Source organism: Telmatherina bonti, assembly GCF_933228915.1.
Source record: "Telmatherina bonti genome assembly, chromosome: 15".
Taxonomy (NCBI): Eukaryota; Metazoa; Chordata; class Actinopteri; order Atheriniformes; family Telmatherinidae; genus Telmatherina; species Telmatherina bonti.
Window position 1 is genome coordinate 16,110,449 of NC_136613.1, and position 10,564 is coordinate 16,121,012.

At 40.3% G+C, this 10,564-nt stretch overlaps 1 protein-coding gene across 1 annotated transcript in view; it reads right to left on the reverse strand.

Annotated features, from left to right (window-relative positions):
* Window positions 1–3,500: 3,500 nt before the first annotated feature.
* The window catches only part of pou2f1b (POU class 2 homeobox 1b), a gene marked incomplete at both ends in the record, with an annotated part of 19,965 nt that continues 12,901 nt past the window's right edge, over window positions 3,501–10,564 (reverse strand). The window contains 11 exons of the mRNA XM_079253707.1: window positions 3,501–3,772; window positions 4,239–4,327; window positions 4,404–4,743; window positions 5,535–5,640; window positions 5,777–5,965; window positions 7,473–7,618; window positions 7,864–8,005; window positions 8,684–8,857; window positions 9,064–9,155; window positions 9,273–9,390; window positions 9,488–9,658. Of these exons, the coding sequence (XP_079109833.1) occupies window positions 3,501–3,772; window positions 4,239–4,327; window positions 4,404–4,743; window positions 5,535–5,640; window positions 5,777–5,965; window positions 7,473–7,618; window positions 7,864–8,005; window positions 8,684–8,857; window positions 9,064–9,155; window positions 9,273–9,390; window positions 9,488–9,658 (1,839 nt within the window). The remainder of the gene's footprint in view (window positions 3,773–4,238; window positions 4,328–4,403; window positions 4,744–5,534; window positions 5,641–5,776; window positions 5,966–7,472; window positions 7,619–7,863; window positions 8,006–8,683; window positions 8,858–9,063; window positions 9,156–9,272; window positions 9,391–9,487; window positions 9,659–10,564) is intronic.

Here is a 10,564-nt window from a genome sequence, read left to right on the forward strand (position 1 = left end):
TGTCTTCTACGTAACAATAAGGCATAAATGATAATGTTAATCTTCTCTGTTAAACTAAGAAAACCAGTGATCTTGCCCTCTCACACTATACAAAACAATTAAAGGCATAAAGTAATAGTTTTAAAAAGTACAAACATATGATTGTTAAAGACAGCACAGCAAATCAAGTCCATAATGACTTAGAATGGAAAAATATATATATATATATTAAAAAAAAAAAAAGGATTAAGATCAGATGCTTAGTCTCCTACCAACCACAGGACCTGTCTTCCAAGGAGCGCCAGTATGAGCCCCTCCAAATGAAAGACGTCACCAACACACAAAACGATGGCGAGTCGCGCTTTCAAATTTCCTCGATCTTTTTTTTTTTTTGGTCATGTCAGTTCAAATAAAATTTTAAAAAAGGACTTTATAATAATAATCATGAAAAAAAAATCAGGGGAGATTTCTTTTAGTTATGATAAACACTACATTCAGTCTTGATAACATACTGGTTCAAATATAAAATATGAATATCTTACAAGTGTTTCTATATATTTATATATATATTTATATGTATAGAATTAAGAAAAGATCGTTTTTATCTAATTCTTAAGTCTTTCCTCAGATAAATATTTCAGTAACATCCTATGGTGCCAACTGCTTCAACGTGCTAGCAAACGTAACTACAAACAGCACTGGAACAGGACTCAGTTCTCTGGGCCCCTCGGGGGCTCCAAAGGTGGGGAAACCAGCAACACGAGCAGCTAGACATCCACCAAGCTGCAAATATAAAGGCTCTCACTTTGGCAAGAAGGATCTCAAAATCATATTTAAACCTGGAAATACCCCATAAATAGTAGTACTAGAAAAAAGCAGTAGTAGGTTGTCTTTTGCTTACGGTTCATATGTAGGGTTCAATAGTATAAACCTTGAATGGCGAGCCAGACAGTACTTTTTACATTCTACAATGTTTTATACACAGAAATGTCTAAAGGTGAACCTTGTATGTCGAAGTGTTGCTGAGGTATATTCAGTCAAATAATTCAAGAGGAAAGAAGCACACAGAGGATAACATGGAGAAATTTCACTGCTTAGAGCCACAATAATAATAATCATGGAGATCATTCATTTAAATGCGTAACAATGCTACTTCTGCGTGGGGTTTAGCTGAATGTATAGCACACAATGGTATTAACCCCAACAAGCCCCCCCAGCTGTGTTGGGTTAGATAGTTTGGCAGGTTTTAAACTAGTCCACAGACCGATTTTGGGAGCAGCATACTGTTTATTTATTCACACACTGGTTGAAAGTGGTGGCGCTGAGAGGAGGTGAAGAATGTTCTCTGATGATCAGATCTATGCATTTACATAGGTGAGCCCTCCAGCTGGGAGGGTCCCAACTACAAAACCCTGATTTTCACAGGACGTAGTCATAAAGCTATAAGGAAACATGCAGGCCTCTCGACAGCTCGGCTCCATCGGGAGCTTCAGCAGCGGGTTGTTAAAGCTAAGTTTCTATGATCTGTGTCCAGCAGCACCAAATCAGTAAGAAAAGAAAAAAAAAGGGGGGAAAAAACAGAAAATCTGGCATTGACAGAAGTGGGAGAGGAGAAAAATCACTTGTGGAGAGTAGAAATCGTGTTAACGTCAATATGTGTGCTCAGGCACAGCAACTACTGAGGAAAACCACTTTGGTTCAAGCTGTTGTTTTATGGCTGAATTTTAGCACAAAACTAAAATACAAACCGCTTCAACAATGGTAAAAAAAATAATAAAAAAATTTTAAAAAAATCCACAAAAACTGCTACCACAACAGACAAAAAAGGAAAGAAAGCCATCAAATGGCTTACAGAAAAACCAGATCATTAAGGGCGAGGCCCAGGTGGTTATAAAAATAATCACAACAAAAATGATAAAGAAGAAACAACTTGCTCACACCCGACCCGCCAATCCCTCTTATTTTTGGTAAGTTGTGCTGCCAATCAAAAATTGAGCTATGAGACACTGTATCAAATTAAACAAAGGTAGTCTTTGGAAATGATCATCAAAATATTGCATTTCTATATTCTGCTGATAATGAAGAGAGATTCTGTACTCATAAATATATTGACTAAGACTAAGCTACAGTGACTACACACAGCAATTATTTTAAGAAATCTTTTTGGTATATCTTAAAGTACGCAATCAGTCAAATGACTGCAGACAGAATAAAAAGACAGAATTTCCTTCCTCCCGAAACAGGCAGACTGCAGCTCATCAATCCAGTTTTTTTTTTGGTACAGATACTGTGCACAAGTAGATACAACAGTACTACTATTAAAAAGAAAAAGAAACAAAAAAAAAAAACACAATACGACAACCTCATCAAGCTGATGCGACCACACGTCTGGTATGGTGGCAAAGATCCATGGACTACTAGTCCAGCTCGGAACAATGTGGACTGTGCCGCTGCTGACGATTCGGCATCTGCCAGAGCTATCAGCAACAAACATTTACTTTCTGCCTCTGAACTCTAACACAATGTACAGTACTCCAATGGACATCACAAACCCACAAACGCTCTCATTCAGTCGCAGGACTGCAGGTCTGCAGCTCACTTTAAAGCTCTCAATGTACTGTTTTAAGTCGTTTTCTGTCAGCGTCTGATCCACACCTAGACCACCATTTTACAAAAGCTTGTTGGTGTCTTCGGTGCCGCAGCAAAATGTAAAACTCAGTGTTTCCAGAAGAGAGACTCGGAGAGACCCACGTTGTCCCTCCGACCCTTAAAGCAATGATAACCTTTATATCGGCCACTTATTACTCGTTTTTAAAGCCTTAGAACCACGATTAAAAAGTGATAGTTAAATCTTAACTTAATAGACGACTTACAAAGTTCTGAAAAATGTCAAACACAATATAGACAAAAAAAAAAAGAGATTAAGAAAAAAGTTTCTAAAATATAAATTTGATATGATTTAAGTCAAGGCCTGTCAAAAAAGGAAGAAAAAAAACCAAGACAATAAAGGTAGGGTGACGAACAAACCCCTGTTAGTGATGAACTTGTGAAATTAGTAAAAATCTGTTGAGTTTGAATGTTAAAAGACAAGTTGGTTTTGTTTTGTTGTTGATTTTTTGGTTAGAAGTTGAAGAGAGAATTCTGCCCTGGAAACTGGAGCACATATGTACAAAACGTGAACAGGCTGACAGTGTCAGGGATATTTGTCAGGGTTTGTCATAAGCGGCAGGCCAACAACTGTGTCCATCTGGTTTCTGTTTGTGAAACATGTCCAAGAATCATAAACAAAAACACAGGGGAAAATAAAAAGAAAAAAAGGCCCAATCTTATTGGAGGTTGTTTTTCTTTTTGGTGGCAGCAAAAGGATTGAATAATGGTGGATATAATGCAAAGAATGTGGGTATGTTAGCAAAATGCAGAGCCTATTTCAAACAACCACCCTGTTCCCTACACGGTGTGAAAGAAGTAGTGCTCAACGTAGGAAACGTGGGGCGTTCATTTGAGACTAAGCTCGACTTGTTTCACTGAGCCTTGGAGGCAGTGGTAATGGTCGAGGCCTGCACAGGCACAGCCGCCGTGGTGGCTTGATGGTGGGCATCAGCAGTGACCTGCAGCCCCCCAGTTCCTGCCGACACCAGGCTGACGGGGTTGCTGGTGAGCAGCGACAGGTTCTGGGGGTTCAGGAAAAGTGGAGTGGTCACCAGGTTGGATGTGTTAGCGGCCGAGGTGTTGGCGAACAGCAGGTTACCACCTTCCAGAGAAGTGATGGGGATCGTGCCGCTTGATGCCAGTGCTGTGAAAAGGATAAAGCAGCCGTTTGTGTATTTAAAGACTGAACACGACAACAACATTTCAGTGAGGCTCTGTTTCAGTGTGTGAAGGAAAAAACTGGTCTTACTGAGAGGAAACTAAATACAGATCATGTTTGGGAGGAAAGTTTGATTAGATTTTAAATTACTCAGCATCCACGCCTCAGATTTTCTCTTTGCAGAATGTTTTTCCAACACTATATTTATTAAGGCTCAGCAGGATTAATTTCACTGTTCACAGAAGTAATTTCCTCTCAGCAAGATTAAACCTAATGGGCGTGTCCTTGCATGCTTTAGTCTAATTATGCAAATGTCTTCATGCAGCATTTGCTTTGTTACACACATTAACTATTTGGTAGTTTTGATGACTTTATGCAACCTGAGCAACAACAGATATCTTTCTTCACACCAGAGAATATCTGAGCAGCATAGGACTGTTGTAGTACACACCTTGAATAGTAGCCAGGGTACTATTACTCATAAGAGCAGGACTAAGAGCACTGCTGAGACCCCCAGGAGTCAGACTGAGGAGGGCGCCCCTGAATAAAAAGACAAGGTCATTCAGTTCAAAATAGATCACCACAGAGGTCAGAGTGAAAAGTAGTGTGTACTAACCCTGGCGCAAACTGAGAGGACGCCATCAGTCCTGGGCTGAGCCCTGCAGCAGCAGCAGCCATGGCGGCAAAACTGGCACTGGTGGGCAACTGGGCAGCACTCTGCAGCGCTGCAGACAGCCCCGGAGCTGCCACCATCACCTGACCTGCCCCTAAAGTTGTAGCTACAGATGTTGGTGCCTGGGTGACAATCGTCTGAGCCTGAATGGCAGGTTTGCTGTTTGTGGATGTGGACTGATTAGTCGTCGGAGATGGGCTTAAAGATGGAGAACTGGTTGCTGTGGTAACCATAGGTGCAGTGGAGATGACAGATGCAGTGTTTGTGGCTCCAACTGTTGTGCCTTGGTGGAGACAAAACAGAAGACGTTTAGTTCCTCTTATCTCCGTGAAGATAATAATACGATGCCCAATGATGGCTTTGATGTAGCTACATCCTTATCTGATAAAATATGGATTTATAAATAACAACATAACCTCATTGTCCACCACTTGGGGGCAAAAGCTTATTATTCTACATAATGACACACTGTCTCTCTTTAAAAAAAAATGCAATCCAGCAGGTTTTTTATGTGTATCCCTGCTTCACCACCCAGACTCAAATTCCTGAATCACTGAGCAGGATTTGACAAGTTTAGATCCATTTAGGCTGATTCTGGTGTACTGAAGCAGGAATACATAGAAAACCAGCTAAAATAAGGCCCTTGTTGAACCAAATTAGGAAGCACTGTTGTAGGACTACAAACAAGCGTGCAATTACAACCTACTCAGGACAAATATAGATGCCAAGCTTTCTGCTAGCTTGTTTTTCTTCTCATCGTCAGCACTGACAAAACCCTTTACCATCATTTGAATACACATCATTCATTAATCCAACAATGCAACTATGGGGTTTAAAACAGAGTTAAATGGGGAACAGGTATGTTCCAGCTACAGGTGAGCAGTGGAGATGGAGGAGGGAATCAGTTTGCATATTCATGGTTCTGTGCATAGAAAGTGAAGCCGAGCCACTGTAAGGCAGAAGGGAATCATTTTCATAGGGGAAAAAAAAAAACAGAAATAAGCAGAAAGCACCAGGCATGTGACTTAAACGCAAACATACAAACACACAAACACACAGTAAGCGCTAACTCACCTGTAAAGGACAAACTGGAAACACTGGTGCTGGTGAGAGGCATCACTGGGTTAACAGTCAGAGTGGTAGATGTTGGACTGCTAACAAGGCTTGCTGTGCTGGCCACCTGAGCAGCAGTATATGAGTTAGTGTGTGTCATTACACATCAGAACAGAATGCTTCTTAGATAACAAAACAGAACTTGTCTGTGAATAACATCAAACATTTAAAGAATCTATTCATTGAAGTGTTTCAGTCTTTACCAAGGGGCTGCTGGGAGTAAAGATGGTTTTGATGGGGGTGTTGCCTCCTCCGCTGTTGCCACTGCTTGGAGGGTTAATCCTCTTCTCCTTCTGTCGGCGATTGCAGAACCAGACCCGAATCACCTCCTTTTCCATGTTGAGCTGGTCAGCGATCATGGTGATCTCTTCAGAGGTAGGTTTTTGGTTCTGCTTGAAGAGGGCAAAAGAGCCAGGGATTCCCTGTCAGTACTGAGGAGCCTACTGCACAGTGTTATCACATCTACGGTTGCACACAGACATGTATAGGAAGGCTATAGAGTGCGACCATGCCACCAAAAATGTGTCCTGTATGTTTAACTTTTTTTTGTCTTGGACTTTATCTCCCTAAATGTCAGTCTCCACATTCAGGGTGCATCCCCTCCTTATCTACACCAAAGGAGGAATGACACTGTGATAAAAAGCCAATTAAATAGCAGGAAAAAAAAGGGGGTTGGTTAAAATTACCACTACATTAGACATCAAGCATGAAGAAGAGTAACATAAATCACTGAAACTGGAATCAATTATAAAATGTGAGATATTCTGGAATTTGCTAATATATAAAAATCTATTTTCCCCACTAATTATACAGTTTTTCATGGTTCATGGGCGGTTGTGGTTCAAGAGGAAGAGCAGTTGTCTTTCAACTGGAAAGTGGGTGGGGGGATCGAGTCCGCTTTTCCTGACTATGTGCCAGAGTGTCGTTGGGCAAGACACTGAACCCCAAGTCGCCCTCCAATGTGCCTAACTAGGTATGAGTGTGTGAAATGAGTGTGTGTGTGTGTGTGTGTGTGTGTGTGTGAGAGAATGTGATATGTATGCACTTTGAGTGGTCAGCATGACTGGAAATAAGAGACTATATAAGTACAAGTCCATTTACTATTTTACAATGTCACAGCATAGGTGAAGAAAATAGCAGAAACCCTTAAGTTACCCAGAAAAAAGACTAAATTCAACACAACGCAGCTCTTAAAATGAAAAAGCTGCATTAAACTTGAAATACACTGTCTGACATACATCAAATAACAAAAGCACACTACAGAACTACTAATGGGAGAGGCTACCATGTATATAAAAATACTGATATTTGTGTCTGGTTGTGTAGCCACAAATGTGACATTTCATATACCCAAAGAACAGCTTTTCATGTATATTCAAGTCACAGAAGATAATTATCCTAACAAAGATTGAATGTAAATCTGAAGAATAGAAATTTGCCAGAAATAGCAAGGCCTCATTTCAAAGTTTGAAATATTAAATGTAATCCAAATCAGTAAAGCTAGCACTTAATGTTTAGTTATTAAAAAAAAAAAAAAAAAAAAAAAGGGGGGGGGCTTCTCATTTTCTACTAAACAATAATGTTACAAAATAACATTTTCCAACACTTCATTCTGGTTTAAAATAATAATCAAAATAACAATTAAAAATAACAACAGACATAAATGTTTACAGATATGTGCTCAAAATGTTTTAAAACCAAGTGCTGAGATTAACGATGTAACAAGTGGGGTGCACTTAAAAGTAAAGAGTTATGGTGTACAAGCACAACCAATGTAAAAGGTTTATCATGAACCCTCTATAGTGTGATAATGTCAAATACTGTACTAGTTAAACAAAAAACAAAAAGCAAAATCATAACCCATAAATCCCATAAACCCAAGGAATTTGAACTTCTCACCTCCAGAAAGCTCTTTTCTAAGGCCACTCGAATGTTGGTCTCGATACTGGTCCTTTTCTTCCGTCTGCGGTTGATGCCCTCTATGCCCATGCCTGAGGAGCCCAGGGCACTGGGGCTGGACAAGGCCTGGTCAGATGTCAGGTTCTCTGCACAAACAGCACCGACACAAAGGAAAGGAAGGGAGGTAAAGACAAAGTATATGCTGCAAAAGTTGTTGGGGTAGAGCATATCCACCATTTACATGGGTTGCACAGCACCTCTGCCCCCCCCCCTTACAGGTGTGTCACCTAGTATAACCACTGTTCTCACGGCATTAATGAGAATGCAAAAACAAGAATGAAACTGATTTTTTTTTTTTATTATTATTATTTGGGTGGGTTTAGGGACTAACCTGCATCATTGAGCCACTTCTCCAGCAAAGGCTTGAGTTTGCACATGTTCTTAAAGCTTAGATTCAAGGCCTCAAAGCGAGAGATGGTAGTTTGGCTAAAGTCGTTTCCATACAGCTTCCCCATAGCCAGGCCAACGTCCCCCTATGAGAAGTAGTAAGAAAAAGGCAGAGAAATATGACAGTATAAATTATTTAAGCTCCTCTTGTCTCAAGACTTTGATTAAAGTCTTAAATATAAATCTCAATATATCATAAATTACATATTTAGAAGGCTTTTCCCATGAAAATAATGTCACAATGTCTTGAAATGGCCCAAATTGAACTTTTTATTTTTGTCTAATTTAATAAGCATGGGACTAGGAATATGCAAATCAGCACCTGCCTCTACCTGTACCACTTGCCTGCTGCTCCTCAACTCTAGCTAACACCAACTAGTCTTTGTTTCAGAGTAGCAAGTTGTAGTAAAAAGGAATACAAAAATATGTTTGAACTTGAGATTGGTACTGAATAAGAGCAAATAGTACAGTATGAGGAACAGTAAAGGACAGAATGGGCAAAACATCACCATAGTTTGCATATTACGTGTTTATGTAAGTGATTGACACACATTTAGCAAGGTAAAGAGAACTTCCTTTTCAATGATGTAGATATTTAAATGAATAAATATAGCTAGCCTTGCCCCATGACTTATTTACACAAATCTACATATGAAAACATCCACAGGTGTTCACTGCCAAAAGGAAAAAAAGAAAAAAAAGAAACACATTTGCAAATCTAAACAAAACTGAATCTATGAGGATCTTTTCAGTATCACACACACCTGCGTGAAGCCCAGTTTGATTCGCCTCTGTTTAAAAGTCTTGGCAAACTGCTCCAGCTCCTCCAGATCACTTGGCTCCTCCAGGGTGGGGGTGTCCAATCGTTTGGGTGGGGTCTGACTCTGGGGCAGGGACTGAATAGGTGTGGCGGCTGTTGTGCGGGTTGGAGTTGCAGGCTGGCGGGAACAAAGGCATAACGTATGAGGTTTTTTTCCTCCCTTAAAGATGAAAAGTCCTCAAAACGATGAAAAACCATAAGTGTGAACAAAAAGGCATTGAGCAAATTTATAAAATAGCAGTAGAAGTTTAAGCACTGTAAGTGAAACTAACATAACTCATCTCTTTCAAACTTTTTAGAAGAGATGCTTGCATCATTACCAACCTGAGTTGCAAGGGTTATGCTTGGTTGAGTTGGCAGGAGGTTAGCTTGGCTTTGAGGTAGTTGAGTTAGAAGACTCTGGGGATGCAATATGCCTGAAAAGAGAAATACACATGGTAAGAGGAGATAAAACAGAGCTTTAAACTTAAATAGTTGAAATCTCTCCCTCCTTTTTAACGGGCATGCAAACGAAACAGTGTGTTTTTACTCACTCTGTTGTGCCTGCGGTGTCTGTGAGATGATGAACTGGGGCTGGATTGGCGTGGCAATCGGGTGGCCAGGCTGAACCAAAACAAACTGAGGCAGACTTAGATTCTGCTGTTGTAGCTGCTGCAGGAAACACAAAAGTAGTTAAGTTGCTGTTTCCGCTTCAAACTTGTGGTCAGGATCTGTTATGGAAGTATTTCTAGAAGCTATAGAGGCTTACAGGGGCAATCTGGATGGGCTGTGACAGGGGCAGCTGGGTAATAGGTGTGGCTGCGGTGGCCGAGATGCTGGCCCCTGTGGTACTGTTCTGCTGGCTGGCTGAATGCTGCACGGCTGCAGCCAGGAGCTGGGCCTGCTGGAGCAACAGCTGTTGCTGTGGGGTCAAGGTCAACTGAAAAGACAACAGTAGGAAAACGGACAGGAATTTAGATATATGAGGTGAGGAAGTCTGGAGGAAAACAAATGAAGTGCAAAGCAGAGATACATGTAAAAGGATCAACTATGGATGACTGAGATAGTTATGGAAAATAATTTTTAAATGTATCAGAGAGGTAAATGAGCATCACAATAATTCAGTTTTGGCTTTGATACCCATGTTAAGTTTTATATCTGACATTCATTCATTCATTATCCAAACTGCTTAGTCTGATTAAGGGTCGTGGGGGAGCTGGAGCCTATCCCACCAGTCTTTGGGCAAGAGGCGGGGTACACCCTGGACAGGTCGCCAGTCCATTTCAGGGCTTCATATCTAACATCATAACTGTAAATATATCAGACTTTTGAGTATCACAAAACACACCTGAATTGCAATTAGTTGGTTTTCGTATTTTCATGAACAACTGTTCAAACTTAGTCCTAACGTTTTTTTGTTTTTTTGTTTTTTCTTGTAACAGTTTCATTAGCTGCTACAGTTCATTTAATAAGACTACATATCTGTCTACCCCTGGTTCTTCTATATTGTTTTAATTGGTGTTCATACTTTTAAAACTGATCTAATATTCTTACATTTACCATGTCAAACTACTGACAGCTGACCGGTAATTTTTCTACTAATCTGAACTTTTCACAAAGGTATCAAAGCGTTACTAAAAACCTTGCCTATCTTGACAATACAATGTCTATGAGCCTTTACAGGCCGTTGAACCGAGGTCTCATGCAACTGGGCCAGGCACAAGTGCAAATGAGCATGTTGATGGCATGTTAAAACACAGATCAACATGCATGGTAAACATTCACTCCCACTTAGAACAGCAGACACTGCATCAACTATCCTGTTTTCTTAATTACAGCAAGGTCG